We start from the raw sequence: 26,800 nt of genomic DNA, 5'->3' as shown, positions 1-26,800 counted from the left end.
GTGGTAAATGAAACACAAAAACCTTTTCCAGGAAAAACTGCCTACCTACTGGGTATTATAACTAAAAAGAAGGGAAACAAAACATAGGAGTCTGCTCCTAGAGAGAAGGGAGCTTGTCCTCAGCAGCAATGAAGCGAGGTCAGGGGATAAAGGTAGGAGAATGAGATGCAGATTCAGGTCCCTGGAGTAGAAAATGAGACACCAATGGAGAGGCTGCAGTAACAGGATGTGTTCCAAACCAGCTACCAAAAGTGGGGCTGAGGGGTAATTCGTTATACTCTTTTGCCAAGATTAAGGAGGAGATGTTGTGTTGGCTCTGGAATGTGAAAACAATATAAATGAGAACTTTAAAAATGATTTGGGAAGGGCAGAAAACTTTGTCCAGTCACTGAGATAGTTGAAAAATTGCTGGAATTGGCCCATTGCTTATTTTTTTGGAGAACTGGGTTGTTAGTTGTTAGTTGGGACCAAACCGTATAGGAAGAGACTCAGAGATCCTTGGGGAAAATGGCTCTTGATTGAATCCCTCTTAGGGTGGGTATTTGCATGACTGATACAGGAGTTCAGTTTTCCCAGAGAAAATAGGAGCTTTGAAGGGTAAACTGTAACCTGCTTAGGATCCTCCCTGCCCAAACCCTGTCCTCCTCAGGCTCCATCCCCAAATCTCCAGGAATTTCCAAACCTGTAGTTGCCAGTCCTACTATGCAAGAGAGATTAGCAAAGTTTCACTGTGAAATTTCAGTTCAGAATAAGTCAACTTACGGAGTGTTTATGACTAAGCGATCCCACTGTCCTTTAATATCATCTTCAGAGGGTTGTTCAGTAATATACAGGCCATCAAATTCCAGTTTTCTTGCAATGTCCTTTTCCCGCTTGAAAACGACGAGGGGAACCTTTTAGAAAAAAAATAAGGACTTTTAATTATTTCAAAATGTTGAAGGAAGCAAAATATTTTTAAATTTATAGAAAATGACTTTCAAAATATAATTGTACACAACTACTGAACCCCAAAAGTGGAAATAGTTTGCCTCTAAGAATGGTTACAGATCAATGAATCGTAGTTGCAAAGTTCTCTTCTGGAAGTAATGCTAATGTTGCAAATAGCCATGTGTGAGGCATATATCAAAGTTCTGATTACATAACTATTATGTGCTGCTTGATTTAAACAATTTGTACAATGCAAAGCATCATCATCAGAAGAATTAGGGACATCCCTTTCCTCATCAAACAGAAATCAAAAAGTGACAGCTGCCCCTCCCCCACAATTTCCTCATTAAACAGCTGCCCCTCCCCCACACCAGCCCCCACCTCCTGATCAGTAAATGAATGCCTGACGTAGTGGGATTGTACTTTTTTGCTGCCCCTTCTAATACATTAATTGTAACCATCCCAGCATTTTCTTACACATTAAATCCTAACATTTACCTAGCCACCTAACAGCATTTTAGATGCCTATTCTAATACATTAATTGTAAACATATAGCATTTTCTTACACATTAAATCCTAACATTTTTCTATCATCTTCAGTGCCTGTTCTCAGAGTGAGACAAAAGTATTTGACCTTAAAAGGTCAAGTGCTGAAATGTATATCTCGCAGACGTGGGAGGATATTCACCCTGTGAGAGAGAGCAAGAATCTTAGCAAATTATTTAATGCTGACACAGTTTAGACCTGGACAAAATAAACAGATGAAATTAGGTTCTCACGCAATAAATTTCCTGTTCTTATGGTCTGTGATTTAAAATAGCTTTTCCATCAAATTTATGTATGGGCTAATTGTGAGAATAGTGTTTGACCCCCAAAAATGGTCCTAAGAGGTCAAGGGGTTTTATGGCTGTGAAGTGCAGAAAAATGTAGACTTAAGAAAAATGCAAAAGCAGGACAGAGATATACAATTTAGGTTATTTTAAATATAAACAAAGATAGGATTTTCTGACATGTATAGAAACACACAGGTTACAGAATGCCCCATTGGTTTTTTTGTGGATATACTCTGACTGTGTCCAATATGTAGATAAAATAAAATTTTAAATAAAAACAAGCAACAGTAAGCAGTGTTTTAAATGATTTTAGTTCTACATGCCCTGTTAAATGTGCATTCACCCCATGTTCCCCAAGTATTGTTGACAACACAAATATTTACTGCCAACTTTGGTGATTTTTGATATGGTTCCACCAAGATCAGGATCTGAGCCTTTAATTGTATTCAAGTAGGCATTCATTTGCTTTTGATGGAACTCTTAACATCAGAAGATCTGGGGCTTAGTTCTGAGCCATGCAGCTCACTTAATATCTTGGCACACAATACAACTTTTTTCCATCGTCAGCATCCTCCACCTGTTAGCACTCCAAGGAGCTGTCTGGGGGGTTACTTGAGCAATGAACAGGGCCCCGGCAGTAGGAGGTTGCCTAGGATTCTATAAGAAAAAGAAGAGCTTATCGTTGCTGCTTTAGGGAGAAGAGGGGGTTGTGGGTCACAGGCAGCCTAGGAACTGATCTCCTTGATGAACCAAGGGTGCAGAGAGAGGAGCGAATTCCACATTTTAATCACTCTCTGTGTAAAATAGTATTTCCTTTTGTCCACCCTGAATATGCTATCAGCCTCGTTGTATTGAGTTCTAGTATTTTGAAAGGGGGAAAAAGTTCTGTTTGTCAACTCTCTCCACCCCTTGCATAATTTTATAAACCTCTATCTTGACCCCACACCCTCCCCCTCCCCTAACATAGCCATCGCTTTTCTAAACTGAAAAGTCACTCATCAGCCTTTCCTCATAGAGAAGGTGCTCCCCCCCCAACCCCCCCCCCCCAATCAACTTTGCTGCCCTTCTCTGTACTTTTTCTAGCTCTGCAATGTCCTTTTGGAGATACGGTGACCAGAATTGTACACACTATTCCAAACAAGGCTGCGATATAGATCTATATGGGGGCATTACAATATAGGCTGTTTTATTCTCAATCCCGTTCCCAAGAATACCTACCACAGACTTTGCCTTTTTCACCGCTGCAGCACACAGGGTTGACACTTTCACCAAACTATCCACAACACACTTGGGATTTTCCCCCCTCTCAGTCACAGCAAGTTCTATCCCTATTAGCTTATACGTGAAGTGGGGATTTTTTTTGACCCACTATGCCATCACCTTACACTTACCAGCACATCACCCCTTAGTTCCTAATCATTTATGAATAAATGAAATAGTCTTGCCCCCGTACCAATCCTTATCGGACCCCGTAGCATACTTCCCTACATTGTGAGAATTGTCCACAGATCCCCACTCTTTACTAACAGTCATTGAACCAGTTTTTTAATCAGAAAGAGAACCCATCCTCTTATCCCATGACTGCTAAGTTTACTCAGGAATCTCTGGCGAGTCTTTCTCAATGAACTCTAAAAGGTTGGTGAGGCAGGACTTCCCTTTGCAGAAGCCATGTAGGTGAAGAGTAGGTGGAATTCACTGCCACAGGAGGTGGTGGCGGCCACAAGTATGGCCACCTTCAAGAGGGGTTTAGATAGAAATATGGAGCACGGGTCCATCGGTGGCTATTAGCCACAGTGTATGTGTGTATATAAATTTTTTTGCCACTGTGTGACACAGAGTGTTGGACTTGATGGGCCGTTGGCCTGATCCAACATGGCTTCTCTTATGTTCTTATGTTCTTAAGATTAAAAAAACCAAAACAAAAAAACCTGGCACGATTGTGATCTGAGGGTGGAAAAATGTTTTTGTTTCAAACAGTCTTATTAGTAACATATGGCAATAAATTTCAATTTCTTACATCATTAATAATTACTTTTTATCTATCCCATATATTACTTTCTACCCACTCCTCCCCCGTTACTTGACACCCGCCGGTGTTATATACTTAAAATCTTAATATTAAAGGTACCCTTAATTAATAAGAACCAAAATTAATATCCTCCTCCCTCTTGTACTTAGTCATTATCAAAAATTGTCCAATGTCCTTTTATTTTCCACTCTTTTTCTACGTATCTTCTGAACTTTTTCCACTTCATCTTAATTACTTCTAAATCATAGTCTCTTAAGGTTCACGTTAACTTGCCCATTTCACCCCAGTGTCATAACTTTTAAAACCCAATCCCATTTTTCTGGTATTTTTTCTTGCTTCCACAACCGCGCATACAACGTCCTAACTTTTTCCACTCCATCTTAATTACTTCTAAATCATAGTCTCTTAAGGTTCATGTTAACTTGCCCATTTCACCATGTGTCATAACTTTTACAATCCTACCCCATTTCTCTGGTATTTTTTCTTGCTTCCACAACTACGCATATTATGTCCTAGCAGCTGAAAGCAAGTATCAAATTATAGTTCTATCTTCTTTTGGATTTTTTTTTTCCATTTGTAATCCCAACAGGAAAGTCTCTGCAACTTTCTTAAATTCATATCCCGAGATCCTAGAAATTTCTTGTTGAATCATCCGCCAATACTTTTTTTTGCCCTTTCACAAACCCACCACATACGGTAGAAAGAACCTTCATGTTTTTTTTTTTTACATTTCCAACACCGGTCTGGCATCTTATTATTCATCTTTGCCAATATCACCCAGTGAGTTGCATTTGAACACGAGTCTCCTAGGTTCTTGTTTAGCACTTAACCCGCTAGAGCCAGCGGAGTATTTTACTTACTTTACTGTAGCCCCCCCTTTTTTGTTTTTGTTTTTTTTGCTGAGACTGAAATGTAAGAACAATGTTCTCAACTAGGATAGGCATTAGAGGACCACACTAGGATCCGGAACCATCAAGTTCAAATCCTGACTCTGCCACGCAAGATTGCTGGTGACTTTGAGCCTATCACGCTCTCTTGCCTTAGCCTACCTCACAAGGTTGCTGTTGCGAAGATAAAATGGAAAAGGAGAAAAACAATTGATAAGCTGCTTGGTATCATGATTAGGGAGGGAAACAGGATGTAAAAACTAAGCACTACACCACAATGGTTTCAATGAAATGTGGAGGCTGGACAGTTGTAAGAGACCGCAGAGGCTACTGTTACACGGCTAACCCTACTGACGTCCAAGCTCTGACAAAATTGGGCTAGTCGGTTATATTCAGGCTTCCCATGAAACATTTACATACGGATAATTAGAGAAATAAGAGCCCCAGTGGTGCAGAGTGGTAAAGCCGCAGCACAGCGGTTCTAACCTCTGCTAACGACCTGAGTTTCACGGTTAAAACAATTTTATTTGGTAACAAATTATATGTCCTGCATCATTAATAACTTCTTTTAACTATCCCACATATTACTTTCTAGCCATCCCTCCCCCATTACTTGACCCCCGCCGGTGTTATTTACTTAAAATACTAATGTTTAAAGGTACCCTTAACTAATAAAAAATGAAAATTAACATTCTTCTTTTTTTTCTAAGACTTCATCATTATCAAAAATTGTTCAATGTCCTTTTATTTTCCACTCCATCTTAAAAACTTCTAAATCATAACCTCTTAAAATTCTTGTTAACTCGTTCATTTCACACAATGTCATAACTTTTACAATCCGACCCCATTTCTCTGGTATTTTTTCATGCTTCCACAACTACGCATATAATGTCCTAGCGGCTGAAAGCATGCACCAAATTATAGTTCTATTTTCTTTTGGAAATTTTTCCATTTGTAATCCCGACAGAAAAGTCTCTGCGACTTTCTTAAATTCATATCCCAAGATCCTAGAAATTTCTTGTTGAATCATCCGCCAATACTTTTTCGCTCTTTCACAAGTCCACCGCATACGGTAGAAAGAACCTTCATGTTTTTTTACATTTCCAACATCTGTCCGGCATCTTATTATTCATCTTTTGCCAATTTCTTAGGAGTCATATACCACCTGTACATCATCTTAAAACAATTTTCTTTAATACTCTGACACGTTGAGAGTTTCATAAAGTTCTTCCACAGATATACCCAAGTTTCCATATATATTTCTTTATTTACATTAATTGCCCACTTAATCATTTGAGATGTCACTACTTCATTTTAAAAGTAACATATAGATTTTTGAAATTAATTTTTCATTGTCTCCAAGCAGAACTTTTCCCATTTCTGTTTGTTCTCATCTTATTCCTTCAGTTTTAACATCGCTTTCCACCAAACTTTTTATTTGTTGCGTTTGAAACAATCATATTTATTATTCAACTCTTCGGCAGTTTTCAATTCTATTTTACAGCTTTGTATTTTTAGTTTATACGACACCCTTTTTCCCTCTCCCATCTCCGCCGTTATCCTTATTACTTCCGCAGGCACTGAGGATAGAGAAATGTTACGACCGTTCCTTTGTCATAGATTGCTATTTGATCGTGTTTTGCGCGCTTCGGTTTTAATACAAAGGCACGCAAATCGGGGCCCTCGGCGGTAGTTTCTAAAGCATCCGCGCAATTCGATGTTTTGATTACGCGTGTCTTAGACGGTCGCTGTATATAATCGAATAAAATATAATACGCGATCGCTATGTATAACGTTAGACAACGTTGTTACTCTGACTTTTGACAACCCCGAGATAGGCCCCCCTTCTGCGAATTCGGCTCCGCGGCCCGTCACCAATAGGGGAGTCGCCGTTGTTCAAACGCTCCAGCGGGTGCGGGGGGGTCGGCGCAGGATTCTCTTTAAATACGGGAAACCCGAGCGCCGTTCTGACGGCTCCGTACCACCATGGCGAATACACCTCTGTCTGTTTTTAATCCCGTGGCCCCCGGAGCACCCGTGAGGAGGAAAACTACAGCGAGGATTCAAAAACCTAGCACCGATTCTGACAAGGAGAATGTACAGCCGGTTCTTGCTAAACGCCTTTTTGCTTCCCCCGAGAAAATGAAAGATGGGGCAGAAACCTGTACACCGAAGCGGAGTAGATGTTTCCAGGATGGTGAGAGTTGTGACTCCGTGAATCCGTCACAACAAGATACATTTAAGGTGGGTAGAACAACATGGGAAAGATGTGTAAAAGGTTGTGTTGTTTCTGTTTAGACTCCTTTTCTCATTTTGTGTGTTTGTGATTTTTTTTAGAAAATTTGTCTCGTGGACTTGTCCGGTGTTCAGACGTCGATTCAAACCGTCCTGCAAAAATACGTGGGAGTGTCCGATGAAGACGTTCCACCTGTGGACAAGCAAAAGTCACGTTCTGCGATGTACAAACTGATAACTGCCACCGCTTATTCTGTTCTCAATTATTGCTCCAACGATCTCTCTTATTCTATGTGTGACGGATGCATTTTAGATAGACCCGGACAGAATTCTCATGTATGTTTGACGTGGTCCTCTGCTTTTTACGATGAGAACTTAAGATATGTTTGTCGCAATCTGAATATGAGCCCCGTGTTGTATGTGATCACGGTTATTGCGTGTTTTCTTGATTGTTGCGGTATTAACAAGAATCATGTCATAACATTGGCCAACCTGGTGGAAGGCGTACGAACATCCCCGACCCCCTGTGAACAATTGAGAACGTTGTTTCAGAAATGCCACCAACCCTATGTGACACTTGTTGAGAAATTTCTGCATAATACATTTCAGAATGGCACATCTGTGAATACCTTTCTTTTCCCCCTTTTGTAAATAAATTTAAAAAACTTTCTGTAATAAATGTACATTTTATACATTCACATGTATAAAAATAAAAATGTATTTAGAAGCCGTTGAGTTTGTGCAAATTTTGATACTAAAAAATATTCGATATTAAAAAGATCACGTTGCATTTAGGGAGGTCGCTTTTGATCAGTAAGAGGGAGATTGACGCCGATACGTCGATAGACGTATGGTTTTACCAATAACGCTGAAAATAACGTCTCTGCACCGAGAAAACTTAAAATAGACCGAGAGCTGTTTAAACACAAGTCCTAATACCTACAGCGTGTTTTCACGGGTTCCTTACTTTAAAAAATCAACACCGTGCACGCTCTTCCCCACATAATCCTGAACAGCTCTTTAAAAGTTCTTTAAAAGCCGGAGCAAGTCTTTTTCTGTAGCGGTTCCGTTCTTATGCCCCGGCTGAAGGCGGGGGCCGTCTCTTCTCTCAGCCGATACCGCCAACACAGAAAGTCCTTCTCCTGGTTTGTTTTAATAATGTATAATCATGCCAATTTTTGGCTAATGGTTTTTTGTAAAACACTTGGGGCAACAAAGAAACAAAGTATAAAAATACACTGAATAATCGGACACACCCGGTTATTACATATAAGCTTTTTTTCTTTATTTTCACTTTACGGTGAAACACTCCCCTGTAAATATGACCTATTGAACAGGGTAGGAGTGACGGTGTAAAGGCTGTGGATCGCAATCGTGGGAGGATAGGTTTCTTCGGCGTTTGCTTGGGCGGATTAAAATTAGCTGGGGCAAACGGGGCAAGAAACGGAGGGAGTCTATCTGATTTTATATAGGAAAGCGGGTGTAATATTCTGTAAAGATGGCTACGAATCAAAGGTGCCGAGGGTGAGCATAATGGGAAAAGGTGAGAATGGGGGGAGGCCGGAATCAGGTTGGGGTGCAATAAACATATTACAAAGTAACACACGAGCAACAGCGTTATAGTCCGCTGCCGGATCATGTTAGGGAAAGGGGGGGGGGGTATGTTCCTTGTCTATACACGTAGGTAATCCCATCATTCTTTTACCCATGTTCTTTCGGCCGGTACTTCCTCTACATTTCTATTACGGATGCTTAATTTGTCGGCTTCTCGGTTTGTAAGAAACCTACCGATTGGGGGAAAGTAGGTTGTAAAACCGTATCTGTATAGAACCGGCGGTACTGGGGCACGGTTGGAGCAGGCCGACGTATTCATCGGCAGTCATCGAAGAGTCGCTATGCTGAGCGATCTGACAGCCGAGACAAGGCGACTGGTGGATGGGTACTTGCGACGCAACCTGAGTGGTTCGGTGCTGTCTCACAGCCACACGGCCAAGACCCTGCGGAGAGTGGCTGACAAGCTGGAGAGCCGTGAGAAGACATTCTTTCACTCCATTTGCTCCACAGCAATCTTGCCGGAGCCTGGTAGGGCAGACGTCCATTTGAGACGTGTGGCGGCGCAGATGGCATCTGATGGCGGGCTTAACTGGGGTCGAGTAGTGGCGCTGTTTGTGTTCACCGGCACCTTGGCAACAGCGCTGGCTGGGCGGGGGGCTCACGAGGAGATCGGCGGCCTGACAGAAGCATTGGTCATCTATCTGTCTGTGGAGAAGCGCGAGTGGCTGGAGGCGCATGGTGGCTGGGAAGGGTTCTACCGCTACTTCAACAAACACGGTTCTGATTCAATCAGCCGGTGCGATACCAAAAGCAACACTATCATAGCGACCGCCGGATTTGTCCTAGCAGGATTAGCTTTCCTCATGGCTGTGCGATAAAAGTACATCGTGAACTCGAAACTATGAACAAGCGCGATGAAACTATGAACAAGTACCCGTGATGAGTCCGCTCTATATTTTTACCATTTTAATAACGTTGCTTAAATCGGTGTCTAGGCCTGAATGTTTAAATGAAGCACAACCCACCTTGGCAACGTTAAAAAACCAAACAAATGGAAACAAAGATTGTTCAGATCCTAAGTTTGTATGTTTTGTTAGTTCCATTCTAGAGAACTGAGACGTTATGCTAAAATACGCTAGATGACCTTGCGGTGCAATCGACGTAACGATGTGTGTTTGGATTTTTATGGAGGGAATTCTAAGCTTATTTCAGTCGAGCACACCACGTGTTTCATACCGTCATATCTAATAGAAAAGCATTTTATTAAAGCGAGAATATACAAAGCGTAGCTTTTTTAATTAACAACAATCTGCATCCCGACCCACGTGTCTACAGTTCTCCGCGAATGAGGCGTCTTCCACTTTGGTGTCGAATAGGAGGGAAGGGAAGATTGCCGGAAAATCCTGCAAAGGGGGGGGGGGGCAGGGTAAGAAATATACGGCGTACATCTTTGTCGTGTTGCGATTCACAAGGATTAGACACGTGTGTATGTACAGAAAGTGTAGCAACGATACATCCGCTTTATCAATGTGAGAAAACAAAAACATGCGTGCTATTTCCCCCCACCCTACTGAAAAAATACAGTTCTTACTATCCGCTTCAGGATACGGATCTTATATACAAACAGACGTGTGTGTTTTCTCATCTACATGTGGTTGGGACATTCTCGATTCTAATCTGTATGTTTTTCCTGCTTTGCAACCTCTTCTTCTTCCTCCATGAGGGAATCAACCTCCTTTGGAGACTCCGGTGTTTGCGCTTCATCAACCGGGGGCTCCCTCGCCTTTTCCGCGGCTTCATCCTTCGTGTCTGCTTCAGAATCTCCAGAGGTATCCTCCATGTCCACTCCGGAATCACCGGCGGTATCGTGCTCGGCATCTGCTAGGGAATCTTCCTCATCTGAATCTTGAAAGTGTGCTAGACCGCCACAGTATGGGCAGTGACAGGTGTCCGGCCTCCCTGAGTTGACCGCTGCCACATTCTCTACCTAAAAGTTTGAAGAACAAAAAAAAAAATTAGTATCCGGTCTCATGAGCGTGCCCCCCACCCCCAATTCCATACACCTCGGTGGGTTTTTTTTTTTTAGGCCTTACATTCGGAAAGAGCGCTTTCAAATACACCGTTTCCTCCACAATCTCCATATTTTCTTGTGCCTTCCCTCCACGTTCTGACTCCTTGATAGAGACGCCATTCTCAGAGAGCTCTGACTTTTCCCAAGCCTTCTTTGTGGAACTCTCCCTCAAAGGGGATTCATTATTCTCCACCTGTGTTGAGTTCTTGAGATTAGAACCACGCTTTCTTAAAGATTTGAGCAACACCAGGGTTAGCATCCCACACATGATCAAATCCTCTAAATCAGCGACTTTGGTCTCTGATCCCTCCGCCGCCTAATTTAAAAAAAAAGAAAGGGCATAACGCTACATGACCCGCCATTGCAATCCTCCCAGCTTTCCTCTTTTCTCACAACTTACCCGTGCATCTGTTTCTGCTTCCTGGTTCTCCAAACTCTCCTCTTCCATGTTTTCGGGTACAGATTCTAGAGGGGTCTTCTCCGGGGCGGTGTTCTCCGCTTCTATCTCATCACCGTTGCCTTTTCTTGAATGTTTGTGAGGCTTGATGCCTAGGGGTCCCTCCATGTTAGAAAATTTCTCCATGGTGGTACGGAGCCGTCAGAACGGCGCTCGGGTTTCCCGTATTTAAAGAGAATCCTGCGCCGACCCCCCCCCCCCCCGCACCCGCTGGCGCGTTTGAACAACGGCGACTCCCCTATTGGTGGCGGGCCGCTGAGCCGAATTCGCAGAAGGGGGCCTATCTCGGGGTTTTCAAAAGTCAGAGTAACAAGGTTGTCTAACGTTATACATCGCGATCGCGTATTATATTTTATTCGATTATATACAACGACCGTCTAAGACACGCGTAATCAAAACATCGAATTGCGCGGATGCTTTAGAAACTACCGCCGAGGGCCCCGATTTGCGTGCCTTTGTATTAAAACCGAAGCGCGCAAAACATGATCAAATAGCAATCTATGACAAAGGAACGGTCGTAACATTTCTCTATCCTCAGTGCCTGCGGAAGTAATAAGGATAACGGCGGAGATGGGAGAGGGAAAAAGGGTGTCGTATAAACTAAAAATACAAAGCTGTAAAATAGAATTGAAAACTGCCGAAGAGTTGAATAATAAATATGATTGTTTCAAACGCAACAAATAAAAAGTTTGGTGGAAAGCGATGTTAAAACTGAAGGAATAAGATGAGAACAAACAGAAATGGGAAAAGTTCTGCTTGGAGACAATGAAAAATTAATTTCAAAAATCTATATGTTACTTTTAAAATGAAGTAGTGACATCTCAAATGATTAAGTGGGCAATTAATGTAAATAAAGAAATATATATGGAAACTTGGGGATATTTGTGGAAGAACTTTATGAAACTCTCAACGTGTCAGAGTATTAAAGAAAATTGTTTTAAGATGATGTACAGGTGGTATATGACTCCTAAGAAATTGGCAAAAGATGAATAATAAGATGCCGGACAGATGTTGGAAATGTAAAAAACATGAAGGTTCTTTCTACCGTATGCGGTGGACTTGTGAAAGAGCGAAAAAGTATTGGCGGATGATTCAACAAGAAATTTCTAGGATCTTGGGATACGAATTTAAGAAAGTCGCAGAGACTTTTCTGTCGGGATTACAAATGGAAAAATTTCCAAAAGAAAATAGAACTATAATTTGGTGCATGCTTTCAGCCGCTAGGACATTATATGCGTAGTTGTGGAAGCATGAAAAAATACCAGAGAAATGGGGTTGGATTGTAAAAGTTATGACATTGTGTGAAATGAACGAGTTAACAAGAATTTTAAGAGGTTATGATTTAGAAGTTTTTAAGATGGAGTGGAAAATAAAAGGACATTGAACAATTTTTGATAATGATGAAGTCTTAGAAAAAAAAGAAGAATGTTAATTTTCATTTTTTATTAGTTAAGGGTACCTTTAAACATTAGTATTTTAAGTAAATAACACCGGCGGGGGTCAAGTAATGGGGGAGGGATGGCTAGAAAGTAATATGTGGGATAGTTAAAAGAAGTTATTAATGATGCAGGACATATAATTTGTTACCAAATAAAATTGTTTTAACCGTGAAACTCAGGTCGTTAGCAGAGGTTAGAACCGCTGTGCTGCGGCTTTACCACTCTGCACCACTGGGGCTCTTATTTCTCTAATTATCCGCATGTAAATGTTTCATGGGAAGCCTGAATATAACCGACTAGCCCAATTTTGTCAGAGCTTGGACGTCAGTAGGGTTAGCCGTGTAACAGTAGCCTCTGCGGTCTCTTACAACTGTCCAGCCTCCACATTTCATTGAAACCATTGTGGTGTAGTGCTTAGTTTTTACATCCTGTTTCCCTCCCTAATCATGATACCAAGCAGCTTATCAATTGTTTTTCTCCTTTTCCATTTTATCTTCGCAACAGCAACCTTGTGAGGTAGGCTAAGGCAAGAGAGCGTGATAGGCTCAAAGTCACCAGCAATCTTGCGTGGCAGAGTCAGGATTTGAACTTGATGGTTCCGGATCCTAGTGTGGTCCTCTAATGCCTATCCTAGTTGAGAACATTGTTCTTACATTTCAGTCTCAGCAAAAAAACAAAAACAAAAAAGGGGGGGCTACAGTAAAGTAAGTAAAATACTCCGCTGGCTCTAGCGGGTTAAGTGCTAAACAAGAACCTAGGAGACTCGTGTTCAAATGCAACTCACTGGGTGATATTGGCAAAGATGAATAATAAGATGCCAGACCGGTGTTGGAAATGTAAAAAAAAAAAACATGAAGGTTCTTTCTACCGTATGTGGTGGGTTTGTGAAAGGGCAAAAAAAGTATTGGCGGATGATTCAACAAGAAATTTCTAGGATCTCGGGATATGAATTTAAGAAAGTTGCAGAGACTTTCCTGTTGGGATTACAAATGGAAAAAAAATCCAAAAGAAGATAGAACTATAATTTGATACTTGCTTTCAGCTGCTAGGACATAATATGCGTAGTTGTGGAAGCAAGAAAAAATACCAGAGAAATGGGGTAGGATTGTAAAAGTTATGACACATGGTGAAATGGGCAAGTTAACATGAACCTTAAGAGACTATGATTTAGAAGTAATTAAGATGGAGTGGAAAAAGTTAGGACGTTGTATGCGCGGTTGTGGAAGCAAGAAAAAATACCAGAAAAATGGGATTGGATTTTAAAAGTTATGACACTGGGGTGAAATGGGCAAATTAACATGAACCTTAAGAGACTATGATTTAGAAGTAATTAAGATGAAGTGGAAAAAGTTCAGAAGATACGTAGAAAAAGAGTGGAAAATAAAAGGACATTGGACAATTTTTGATAATGACTAAGTACAAGAGGGAGGAGGATATTAATTTTGGTTCTTATTAATTAAGGGTACCTTTAATATTAAGATTTTAAGTATATAACACCGGCGGGTGTCAAGTAACGGGGGAGGAGTGGGTAGAAAGTAATATATGGGATAGATAAAAAGTAATTATTAATGATGTAAGAAATTGAAATTTATTGCCATATGTTACTAATAAGACTGTTTGAAACAAAAACATTTTTCCACCCTCAGATCACAATCGTGCCAGGTTTTTTTGTTTTGGTTTTTTTAATCTTAAGAACATAAGAGAAGCCATGTTGGATCAGGCCAACGGCCCATCAAGTCCAACACTCTGTGTCACACAGTGGCAAAAAAATTTATATACACACATACACTGTGGCTAATAGCCACCGATGGACCCGTGCTCCATATTTCTATCTAAACCCCTCTTGAAGGTGGCCATACTTGTGGCCGCCACCACCTCCTGTGGCAGTGAATTCCACCTACTCTTCACCTACATGGCTTCTGCAAAGGGAAGTCCTGCCTCACCAACCTTTTAGAGTTCATTGAGAAAGACTCGCCAGAGATTCCTGAGTAAACTTAGCAGTCATGGGATAAGAGGATGGGTTCTCTTTCTGATTAAAAAACTGGTTCAATGACTGTTAGTAAAGAGTGGGGATCTGTGGACAATTCTCACAATGTAGGGAAGTATGCTACGGGGTCCGATAAGGATTGGTACGGGGGCAAGACTATTTCATTTATTCATAAATGATTAGGAACTAGGGGTGAGGTGCTGGTAAGTGTAAGGTGATGGCATAGTGGATCAAAAAAAATCCCCACTTCACGTATAAGCTAATAGGGATAGAACTTGCTGTGACTGAGAGGGGGGAAAATCCCAAGTGTGTTGTGGATAGTTTGGTGAAAGTGTCAACCCTGTGTGCTGCAGCGGTGAAAAAGGCAAAGTCTGTGGTAGGTATTCTTGGGAACGGGATTGAGAATAAAACAGCCTATATTGTAATGCCCCCATATAGATCTATATCGCAGCCTTGTTTGGAATAGTGTGTACAATTCTGGTCACCGTATCTCCAAAAGGACATTGCAGAGCTAGAAAAAGTACAGAGAAGGGCAGCAAAGTTGATTGGGGGGGGGGGGTTGGGGGGGGAGCACCTTCTCTATGAGGAAAGGCTGATGAGTGACTTTTCAGTTTAGAAAAGCGATGGCTATGTTAGGGGAGGGGGAGGGTGTGGGGTCAAGATAGAGGTTTATAAAATTATGCAAGGGGTGGAGAGAGTTGACAAACAGAACTTTTTCCCCCTTTCAAAATACTAGAACTCAATACAACGAGGCTGATAGCATATTCAGGGTGGACAAAAGGAAATACTATTTTACACAGAGAGTGATTAAAATGTGGAATTCGCTCCTCTCTCTGCACCCTTGGTTCATCAAGGAGATCAGTTCCTAGGCTGCCTGTGACCCACAACCCCCTCTTCTCCCTAAAGCAGCAACGATAAGCTCTTCTTTTTCTTATAGAATCCTAGGCAACCTCCTACTGCCGGGGCCCTGTTCATTGCTCAAGTAACCCCCCAGACAGCTCCTTGGAGTGCTAACAGGTGGAGGATGCTGACGATGGAAAAAAGTTGTATTGTGTGCCAAGATATTAAGTGAGCTGCATGGCTCAGAACTAAGCCCCAGATCTTCTGATGTTAAGAGTTCCATCAAAAGCAAATGAATGCCTACTTGAATACAATTAAAGGCTCAGATCCTGATCTTGGTGGAACCATATCAAAAATCACCAAAGTTGGCAGTAAATATTTGTGTTGTCAACAATACTTGGGGAACATGGGGTGAATGCACATTTAACAGGGCATGTAGAACTAAAATCATTTAAAACACTGCTTACTGTTGCTTGTTTTTATTTAAAATTTTATTTTATCTACATATTGGACACAGTCAGAGTATATCCACAAAAAAACCAATGGGGCATTCTGTAACCTGTGTGTTTCTATACATGTCAGAAAATCCTATCTTTGTTTATATTTAAAATAACCTAAATTGTATATCTCTGTCCTGCTTTTGCATTTTTCTTAAGTCTACATTTTTCTGCACTTCACAGCCATAAAACCCCTTGACCTCTTAGGACCATTTTTGGGGGTCAAACACTATTCTCACAATTAGCCCATACATAAATTTGATGGAAAAGCTATTTTAAATCACAGACCATAAGAACAGGAAATTTATTGCGTGAGAACCTAATTTCATCTGTTTATTTTGTCCAGGTCTAAACTGTGTCAGCATTAAATAATTTGCTAAGATTCTTGCTCTCTCTCACAGGGTGAATATCCTCCCACGTCTGCGAGATATACATTTCAGCACTTGACCTTTTAAGGTCAAATACTTTTGTCTCACTCTGAGAACAGGCACTGAAGATGATAGAAAAATGTTAGGATTTAATGTGTAAGAAAATGCTATATGTTTACAATTAATGTATTAGAATAGGCATCTAAAATGCTGTTAGGTGGCTAGGTAAATGTTAGGATTTAATGTGTAAGAAAATGCTGGGATGGTTACAATTAATGTATTAGAAGGGGCAGCAAAAAAGTACAATCCCACTACGTCAGGCATTCATTTACTGATCAGGAGGTGGGGGCTGGTGTGGGGGAGGGGCAGCTGTTTAATGAGGAAATTGTGGGGGAGGGGCAGCTGTCACTTTTTGATTTCTGTTTGATGAGGAAAGGGATGTCCCTAATTCTTCTATCATCTTAAATAATGGGAGAATTCTTTGCTTAGAATAAATGCATGAGCTGAATCAAACCAGGTCACGTACAAACATTTCACCTCTATATCTTGCTAAAAGCTCCTACTATAAAGGTTATATAAATTGTTGAAGTGTGTGGGATTTTATGTCTGCCTACACCATGCATAGCAAGCTGAATGTTAACTGGATCCTATATGCATAAAAGCCTTGGAAAGCAGTTTGAACACCAAAAAGAGGTATGCTTCTCTTGGTGTTTATAAACTTAGCCCTCAGGTTACACTGAAGGGTAGAGGAATGAGCACTAGCCTTGCTCCACGTCTTGCTTCATGGATACCATGGCTCACAAGATATTATGCCATTCATTACAGCGGCAGTAAATACAATGCTACAGGTAAGAGGCCTTATTAGGGTAATTTGGGTTGAAAATTATCTGACTAACCTTCAAGCAATAGTATCCAACAACACATACAAAGGAGACGATTGTATGAACAACAGCTAGAGCTCTTAGTGTTGGTGCCATATAGCCTGTACTCTCTTGTAAAACAAAGAAAACCACACCCTCTTCATCCTCATCCTCATCCAAAGAATGCCATAGGTCAGATTCTTCTTCTATTTCCTCAAATGGCTCTTCAGTCACCTGTAATTAATATACATACAATCACACATGTCATCAATATATCTAATTCTCGATATAGCTATGTCTGTGGATACTTAAATCCAGACATTAGTCAAGGACAGCAAAGACAGATCTTCCTACAAATCTGAGAAATGTCCCAGCTCTCAAAAAAAAAAATGGAATCTGAAACAAAAAACACCACAAAAACGAATGTTATTGTGCAGTGTTTAGAATTTCAGACTAGGATCTGGATGATCCAGGTCTGAATCTCCATTTTGCTGTAGAAGCTCATTGGGTGACCTTGGGCCAAACATTCTCATTCTAATCTACCTCAGTAGGGTTGTTATAAAGATAAAATGGAGGAGAGGAGAATGTGATGTAAGGTATTTTAGGTTCCCATTGTAGAGAAAGGTGGGAGATAAATGAAATAAATTATAAATTTAGCTGAAGATAGCAGATAAAGGTAGGCTTAGAGGCGGGCGAGACTAAGAGAAGGAAACAGGGAAAGGTGAGGATATGGGGACTGTCAGGAGGAGGAAAAAGGAAATAGTGGTGGGGGGGAATACAGGGGAAAGTTAAGGTGCTCCCTGCAAGTCCTTGGAGGTTCCCCACCATACAATTGAGCCCATCAGCCAGCAACCTGCAACTGGGCTCAGCAGCTACCAATTTTTTCTGGGTGGAAGCTGCAGGGAGAGGGAACATAAGAAGAGTCCTGCTGGATCAGACCAGTAGTCCATCTAGTCCAGAATCCTATCTCCTCTGGAGGGTATGGCTACGTGTGTACATATACAAAAGTGACAAACACATTTTCTTAACATTGGACAGTCCATGCTTTCTGTATTTTTTATTAAATATATTAACAGTCTGTGGGAATGTCTACATTCTCTCTGAGGCCTAAAGAGATAAATCAAATTATCAGACTACAACATGGTTCAAAGTTGTTCCATGTTCCAACAGCCACAAGGAAATTAATTTTGTGAGATTTAATTTGATTATGTAATTTTTAAAAAAGCACTACAGTCCCTATCTCAAACGGGAATGGTGGTGCTGTGATAACTGACTCCTAGAGTAGATCATTTAAATCAGTGGCTGCTCTAGGAAAGCATCCAAGAAGAATCCTTGGTCTAAATGTTGCCACAACCTGAATTTACTAAGGCAGCAATCCTAAACAGACCTGTTCAGAACCTCATGTCTGTTCAGTGGGTCTTACATACAGGAAAATGTTCTTAGGATTGTAATGCAAGAGACTTTAGAAAAGCTACTCTCTCATAGTGCTCTATCTGCAATATGTGGATAATAATACCCATTTACCTTAGATAGTTTTTAAGTGGATTTTTTTTTATTTATCTGGGATTTATATCCCGCCCTTCCCACCGATTGGCTCAGGGCGGCTTACAACATATATAAAATTAACATAAACATAAATTACACTTTAAATTTAACATTTCATAATAAATAATTAAAATGCAACATTTGTTATAAGAATACATATCGTTAAAAACCAGACAGCGGTCGTGAAGCTACACTCTATTCAAATTCAAATACTGATTCGGTGATTACTCCCCACCTCTCATAACTTGTGTAAAGCATTTTGAACTCTGAATACTTTCTAAGTATTGGAGTAGATTCTTCTTCCAACAGAAAAGCCACCTGTTGAATAAAGTCTCTATAGGCAGGAGGAAGGCTTCAAATTTTTTGTCAGTGGAATGGCAGGATAAGATCCAGCCCATTATTTACTTATGTTTATTAAAATACTTATACACCACCTCTCCTTTGGGCTCAAGGCATCTTAATGATACTACTGCACTGTTGTTGTTGTTGTTACTGCTACTATTAAGATAAGAAGACATTATTATTATTATTACTACTACTATTATTTCTTTTTTATTTTGGTTAATTTACAACATATTTTTAATCATGCCTAACCAATTTGCTATCAGAAAGAGCTATTACAATGTGTGAAAGTAAAGGGTTAATCCTAACATACGAACATAAGAGAAGCCATGTTGGATCAGGCCAACGGCCCATCCAGTACAACACTCCGTGTCACGCAGTGGCCAAATATATATATATATATATATATATATATATATATATATATATATATATATATATATATATATATATATATATATATATATATATATACACACACACACATACACACACATACACACACATACACACACACACACACTGTGGCTAATAGCCACTGATGGACCTCTGCTCCATATTTTTATCTAACTTCCGCTTGAAGCTGTCTATGCTTGTAGCCACCACCACCCCCTGTGGCAGTGAATTCCACATGTTAATAACCCTTTGGCTGAAGAAGTACTTCCTTCTATCCGTTTTAACCTGACTGCTCAGCAATTTCATTGAATGCCCACGAGTTCTTGTATTGTGAGAAAGAGAGAAAAGTACTTCTCTACTTTCTCCATCCCATGCATAATCTTGTAAACCTCTATCATGGCACCTTGCAGTCGATGTTTCTACAAGCTAAAGAGCCCCCAGCGTTTTAACTTTTCTTCATAGGAAAAGTGTTCCAAACCTTTAATCATTCTAGTTGCCCTTTTCTGCACTTTTCCCAATGCTATAATATCCTTTTTGAGGTGCGGTGACCAGAATTGGACACAGTATTCCAAATGAGACCGCATCATCGATTTATACAGGGGCATTACAATACTGGCTGATTTGTTTTCAATTCCCTTCCTAATAATTCCCAGCATGGCGTTGGCCTTTTTTATTGCAATCACACACTATCTTGACATTTTCAGTTATCTACCACAACCCCAAGATCTCTCTTGGTCAGTCTCTGCCAGTTCACACCCCATCAACTTGTATTTGTACCTGGGATTCTTGGCCCCAATGTGCATTACTTTGCACTTGGCCACATTGAACCTCATCTGCCACGTTGACGCCCACTCACCCAGCATCAACAAATCCCTTTGGAGTGCCTCACAATCCTCTCTGGTTCTCACCACCCTAAACAATTTAGTGTCATCTGCAAACTTGGCCACTTCACTGCTTACTCCTAACTCCAAATCATTAATAAACAAGTTAAAGAGCATGGGACCCAGTACTGAGCCCTGTGGCACCCCACTGCTTACTATCCTCCACTGTGAAGACTGCCCATTTATACTCACTCTCTGCTTCCTATTCATGAGCCAGTTTTTGATCCACAAGAGGACCTGTCCTTTTACTCCAAGACTCTCAAGCTTACTAAGGAGCCTTTGATGAGGAACTTTATCAAAAGCTTTCTGGAAGTCAAGGTAAACAACATCTATTGAGTCTCTTTTGTCAAGATGTTTGTTCACCCCCTCAAAGAAATGTAACAGGTTAGTGAGGCAAGATTCTTGGATGTATGCCATCTGGACCTGGTGATTTATTAGATTTTAATTCGTCAATCAGTTGTAGGACCTCCTCTCTTGTCACCTCAACCTGACTCGGGTCTTTCAACACCCCTTCCAAAATAAGTGGTTCTGGAGCGGGCAAACACTTCTCATCTTCCACAGTGGAGACGGAGGCAAAAAATGCGTTCAGCTTCTCAGCCATTTCTCTATCTTCCTTCAGTAATCCCTTTACCCCTTGGTCATCCAAGGGCCCCACCGCCTCCGTTGCTGGTTTCCTGCTTCTAATATACTTGAAGAAATTTTTATTGTTGGTCTTTGTTTTTTTGCAATAGGCTCCTCATATTCCCTTTTTGCCTGCCTGATCACAGTCTTGCATTTGATTTGCCACAGCCTGTGTACCCTTTTATTAATCACACTTGGACTGGCTTTCCACCGCTTAAAGGAGTCCTTCTTACCTTTTACAGCTTCCATTACTTTGTTTGTTAACCATGCAGGCCTTTTCTTATACCTTTTTGTGCCTTTCCTAACTTGTGGTATATATTTTATCTGAGCTTCTAGGATTGTAGTTTTAAATAGCCTCCAAGCTTCCCCAAGGGTTTTGACTGTATTTACCTTTCCTTTCAGTTTCCTCTTCACATGCCTCCTCATCTCAGAGAATTTACCCCTTTTAAAGTTAAACGTAGTTGTGCTGGTCTTTTGGGGCAACTCTATTTATACAAATGGTGAAATCAATAACGTTATGGTCACTGCTCCCAAGCGGTGCGATCATTTTTACATCTCTCACCAAGTCTTGGGCATTACTTAGGACCAAATCCAGAATCAACCCACCCCGGTAGGTTCTGAGACCATCTGCTCCACAGCACAGTCATTGAGAGCATCTAGAAACTCAATCTCTTTCTCTTGACCTGAACACATATTGACCCAATCAATCTGCGGATAGTTAAAATCATCTATTATGACACAGTTTTTACGTTTAGCCGCTATCTTTAAGCCTTCCATCATATTATAATCGTCCTCTATCTTTTGATTTGGTGGGCGATAACCAACTCCCATAGTTAAATTTCCTTTTGGGCCCTCTATTTTGAACCAAAGCATTTCTAGAAGGGATTCTAATTCTCTGACCTCAGTCTTACTGGACTGTATACCCTCTCTGACATACAGAGCCACCCCACCTCCAACCCTTCCTTCCCTATCCTTCCGATATAACTTATATCCAGGAATCACAGTGTCCTACTGATTCTCTTCATTCCACCAAGTTTCTGAAATTCCCACAGTCTATGCTTTCTCCCAACATTAAACATTCCAACTCACTAATTTTACTTTGAACACTTCTAGCATTTGTATACAAACATCTATGATTTCCCAGGCAAGTTAGGCTCGCAACCTTCCTCCTGCTGCCTCGAGACTTTGGCATACAGTCCATACTGTTTGTCACCATCTCAGTGGACAACTCTGATCTATTACCCAGTAGAAAAGTAACAGCTAACCCTTCATCTCTTTGAGATGAGTCCTCCCGAACCAGAGACGTTTCATCTCCTGTTGACTTTCCCTCAAGATTTTAAGTGCCAGCAGCCTGGTTCCTTCTGGGGATAAATGGAGATCATCTCTTTTGTACAGCTCCCGCTTGTTCCAGAATGCATCCCAGTGCCTAACAAACTTAAACCCTTCCTCCCTACACCATCGTCTCATCCACACATTGAGACTTCTAATTTGTGCCTGTCTCTCCAGCCCTGCCCATGGAACAGGTAGCACTTCTGAGAAGGCTACCTTGGAGGTCCTGGCCTTAAACCTCATGACTGCATTTCCCCACATCATTGGTGCCAACATGCACCACAACCACTGGCTCCTCCCCAGTACTGTCTATCAGCCTATCTACTACATGCGTAATGTCCTCTACCTTCGCACCAGGCAGGAAGTCACCATACAGTCAGTACGTGGTTTTGCCACTCAGCTGTCTACTTGCCTAAGGATCGAATCACCAACTACCAAGACCCCCCCCCCCTCTCTCCCTGCCCAGAGATGGTTTCTTGGCATGAAAGGATACCCGCTCACCAACTGAAGAGGTCCCTTCTGAGGGCTCATTCCCCTTATCCTCAGCATGGTGCCCTGTTCCCTCTCGACCCTCATGCTCCCTGGCAGCAATGGGGCTGCCATGTTCAGAGCGGGGCTCATCTAATACATCCCCGAGAGTCTTCTCTGAGTGCCTAACTGACTGTCTTTGCTTCTCCAGGTCAGTCACCTCGGCCTCAAGGGTACGAACTCGTTTCCTGAGGACCAGGAGCTCCTTGCATCGAGAACACACCCAAGACTTCTGTCCTGTGGGCAGATAGTCATACATGTGACACTCAATGCAAAACACTGGAAAGCCGCCACCCACCTTCTGGCATTCTATCTTCATGATAGCTTTTTAAAAAAATATACAGTCCCCTTTTAAATCCTGTTTGTTTATGCGGCTCCCCTTCTGGAGGGTCCACTTACCTTATTGGGAACACAAGGAAAATAGGGATCTGGATTCCTGGTCCTTACACAGCCCTCAGGCTAAGAGCCACAGGCCAAGAGCCCTTTAGCTCTCGCCCTTCGGCTCGTTCATCCGGCAAGGCGCAGCTTAAAAATGCAAAGAGGGTGGGGAACACAGCCACTCCTAATCAATCAGCAACAATCACCTTCAGCCCACTCAAACCAAACGGACAGCAGTTCCCCAGCAACCATAAACTCAGAATTTTCAGCAGTCACACAAACTCAGAAATTCTCAGGAACTTCCCCAGCTGCTTAGAAAGCCAAACCTCACCCTTATAGCACTTATTCTCTGCTGTCTCTCAGAGCTTCTCTGCTCTCTCTCAGAGCTCTCTGAAATGTGCTCAGCCTCTGGCAAGGCTCATATGCAAATAAAGCTAACATATGCAAATAAAGCTCCACTTACCAAACAGAATATTCCCACTCTTCCTGCAGCCCTACCCATCTCTGAAAAGCTGTTCCTGAAGGTCAGGAGATATTTAGAAACAAGGTAAAGAGCAAGAGGATGCAGCTTAAGGAAATCCATGGAAACTGAATACACCCATTATGTGAGTTGAAATGACTGAGTTGGGATGATTTGCTTCATTCATTAGCGTCATACAAAGGTTTCCCCCTTAGTTAACTGGTTTAAAGACTTACTATTTGTACACTGGTCATATTAGTTTTAACTAATTGATATTGTTTACTATAACAATTATCTAGATTTGTCCCACAACAAATGTCACTCTGAAAATCAATACATCCTACCTAGAAGTAATACAGTTTACTTACCTTATAGAAGAGCAGGATAAAGTTGATGGCAAAGGCAACAAAAAGAGCTAGAAATCTTAAATTGTAAAAATTTCTTGCCAAATAGTGCTGAAAAATACAAAGAATATTATGAGTTTCTGAGGCAAAATTCAGAACTGAAGAAAAAACAAGCAAAGGAAATCCAAATGATGCTATAATACCACAGGAACCCCTTCAGATCAGTGATCTTAGGGATCTCTTCAAAGCTCCTGGAAAGGGCTATACACCCTGCAACAACTACAACATGGTCCAAAGTTGTTCCATGTTCCAACAGCCACAAGGACTCAACGAAAGCTTATTTTGCCAGGTGACTTCCAATAGATCATGGTGAGGGAGCTGCTCTGCTGTGTATAAAACCCTGACCCCAAATCATGTCATCTATGAACACTTCAGTATCAGGCTCCCCGTAAATCTGTCATTCACTAACAGGCAAGAGATTGTGCTCACTCCTGAGATAAATAGCTCTCTGCACTAGGCCAGGTGGTTTGGATAATAAAGTTAAACTGAGACTCCATGGTACTGTGGCATCATTACATTTAGGGAGGAATCTGACAGAAAGGTTCGTCATAATCCCAGTTTTGCTCCTCTGGCTTCTCAGCCAAGCCTGATATTGTAACATCAGGTATTGTAACATCACTGTTTTCATTTCAAATTTACTTTTCCCTGTAGATGTTCCATCTTTATTATTGCAAAAACTCTAGATTTCATTTATCTCTTCAAGGTTTGGGGAAAAAAAGTCATCTACAGTATATTGTTGTAATTACTGGATAGTGAGGCAGAGAGTCAACATACCAGCATTTTTGTTTGATAAACTTCCAGTACTTTAAAGAAGTTTGCCATAACTGCATCAGGTTTTTCTAATTTTTGCCCATGTCTTCGTTTCCTTTTCCTAAGTTCTTCAACTTCCATTTGTATAGAATATACATCATCCTTTGTTTTATCTTGTTTCTCACCATCCTCCATGCTACAAGAAATTACACCATCTATTAAACATCAGAGTCTAATTTTTACATTCCTACATATGTACAATAACATGAAGATAGTTTGTCTCTTAACAGACTATGCTAATTCTGATAGTTAAAAATGAACACAATCTAAAATTATACTTTTATATAGCAGCTATAGTAATGGATGCCACAGTACAGCTACAGTACAGTACAGCTACAGTACAGTAATGGATGCTATCATAATAAATTTGGTGAAAAATAACAATGAGATCAGCTAAAATTTAAAGAAAATCTGTATTTTACCACCAGAATGCTTGGTTTACCAGGAAAGTATTATTTTCCCAGCTTTTTGTATGTTTCCTATCATATGCTATATCTTATAGGAACAAGTGGAATTTACAGAAATAATTGGAAATACCAAACAGGTGGATCACACAGTCCTTTGGGTATTCATACTCTACATTCCCTTGCCACACAGACACTGAATGTCACATGTGATCAACCCTGTGCATATATATAACTATCAAGTGTGTGTACTTCAAAAATTATCATTTTGATTTTGCATCAGAAAGTTGGGAAGTGCATGATTCTCATGTTAATTTAATATAGGGATAATACTCTTGGCGTAATAGCAAGAAGAATAAAAATACAGTTCTTTGAAATGGCATTGACAAGAAGATCTCTGCAGTCTCAGACCCACTCATTCTGTGTTATTCATGTGGGAAAAGTTTCACTCACACAATACAGATACTGTATTGACAGCTGCCACATGGAGGGACCTGAAGCAGCCTCAATTGGATGTGATGTCCCAATATATCAGGTTAAATCCTCCCATAATGCAACAGAGAATGATTTAGTTTAATTCGCTGTGCATTAGAGGTGTGCATTCAGCTTTCTCCAAGCCAAAAAAAATACCAAAAACATACCTTACAAACATTTTTCGGGTATTTTAAAAGCCAAATACAAATCAGAGAATCTCACCAGCTATTGTTTTGGCTGATCTCAAATAAAGCTGAATTTTCTGGCTTTTGGGGGTATATTTGGCTATACCAAAGAGATGGTGGTTGAGAGGTTTAAATGGCTACAAAGTTAACTTTCAGTTCTCCTGTAGGGCACTTTCCCATCTTTTGCTCTGGTTTCCAGCACAACAGGAGGGTGGAAGAAGAGGCATGGTATGTGTGTGTGGAGGGGCTTTTGGTTTAAGTTCTTCTTGCTTTCTCTTCTATCTTAAGTCCTTTTTCCTGCCTTTCCCCCCAGTAGTCTCCCCTCTGTACTTCTTCCCTTTAATATCTCAAAGGTTGTTTTTTGGGGGTGAAGGGGGTGCTGAGGTTCACTGTTCTGTGGTCCAAGTGTGTGCTTCTGGTTTCAAGGGCTATTGAGTACAATACTTGTGTGCTGCTAAATAGGCTTTTAGTAGTAAGGGTCTGTTTTGGGAATTGTTTAACCACTTTTAATTACATTTCAGCATAGGGCGTTAGTTCCTCCCTGACTAGGTCAGTGCTAAGAGGATATTAAATATGGCAAAGTTGTATGTGTCTTCAAAACAGTGGTATAATAGCCTAGATTAACTTTGTTGTTTGTGGTGCTTTGAGCTTCAGTGAAAGCAAGCACTTTTAGATAAATTTCCCTTTAGGATGTCCTGTAGTTTTTTTTTTTTAATTTTCAGAAGGGAACTCCTGCATTTCCATAAAGGAAATCAGGCTTCTTCCAATAGAGTCTAGTCAGATGACATTTAACAAAGTTTATCAAACTTTTTTTAAAAATCTACTGGTTCTTCTGCTGTTGGACACTAGGTTGGCACTGGGCTGTACTGCTGTGCAGTATTGCAGTGCTTCTGCTGTCCTTGCAACCCCCTCCCCCTCACACAGATTATGATTCCGTGCTTGATATCAGTCCTGTTGAGCTGGCATTTGCCACAATGGCACTGGGTTCTGCCACTGGGCCCTTGTAGGTTGGCATGTGGTTCTGCTGCTGGGCCCTAGTAGGTTAGCACTGGTTCTGC

The 26,800-nt window shown here is 41.0% G+C and overlaps 1 protein-coding gene across 1 annotated transcript in view; it reads right to left on the bottom strand.

The window, feature by feature from the left end:
* Positions 1 to 26,800, bottom strand: part of RYR3 (ryanodine receptor 3) — a 721,882-nt gene that overhangs the window by 47,977 nt on the left and 647,105 nt on the right. Inside the window, exons 90-93 of the mRNA XM_060262621.1 lie at positions 24,644 to 24,815; positions 23,834 to 23,920; positions 17,022 to 17,219; positions 763 to 893 (exon numbers count right to left, since the gene is read on the bottom strand). Of these exons, the coding sequence (XP_060118604.1) occupies positions 763 to 893; positions 17,022 to 17,219; positions 23,834 to 23,920; positions 24,644 to 24,815 (588 nt within the window). The remainder of the gene's footprint in view (positions 1 to 762; positions 894 to 17,021; positions 17,220 to 23,833; positions 23,921 to 24,643; positions 24,816 to 26,800) is intronic.

The sequence above is a fragment of the Heteronotia binoei genome, chromosome 21 (assembly GCF_032191835.1).
Source record: "Heteronotia binoei isolate CCM8104 ecotype False Entrance Well chromosome 21, APGP_CSIRO_Hbin_v1, whole genome shotgun sequence".
Classification (NCBI taxonomy): Eukaryota; Metazoa; Chordata; class Lepidosauria; order Squamata; family Gekkonidae; genus Heteronotia; species Heteronotia binoei.
The sequence above is the reverse complement of the archived record's forward strand: the minus strand, read 5'-3'. Positions and strand labels throughout refer to the sequence as shown.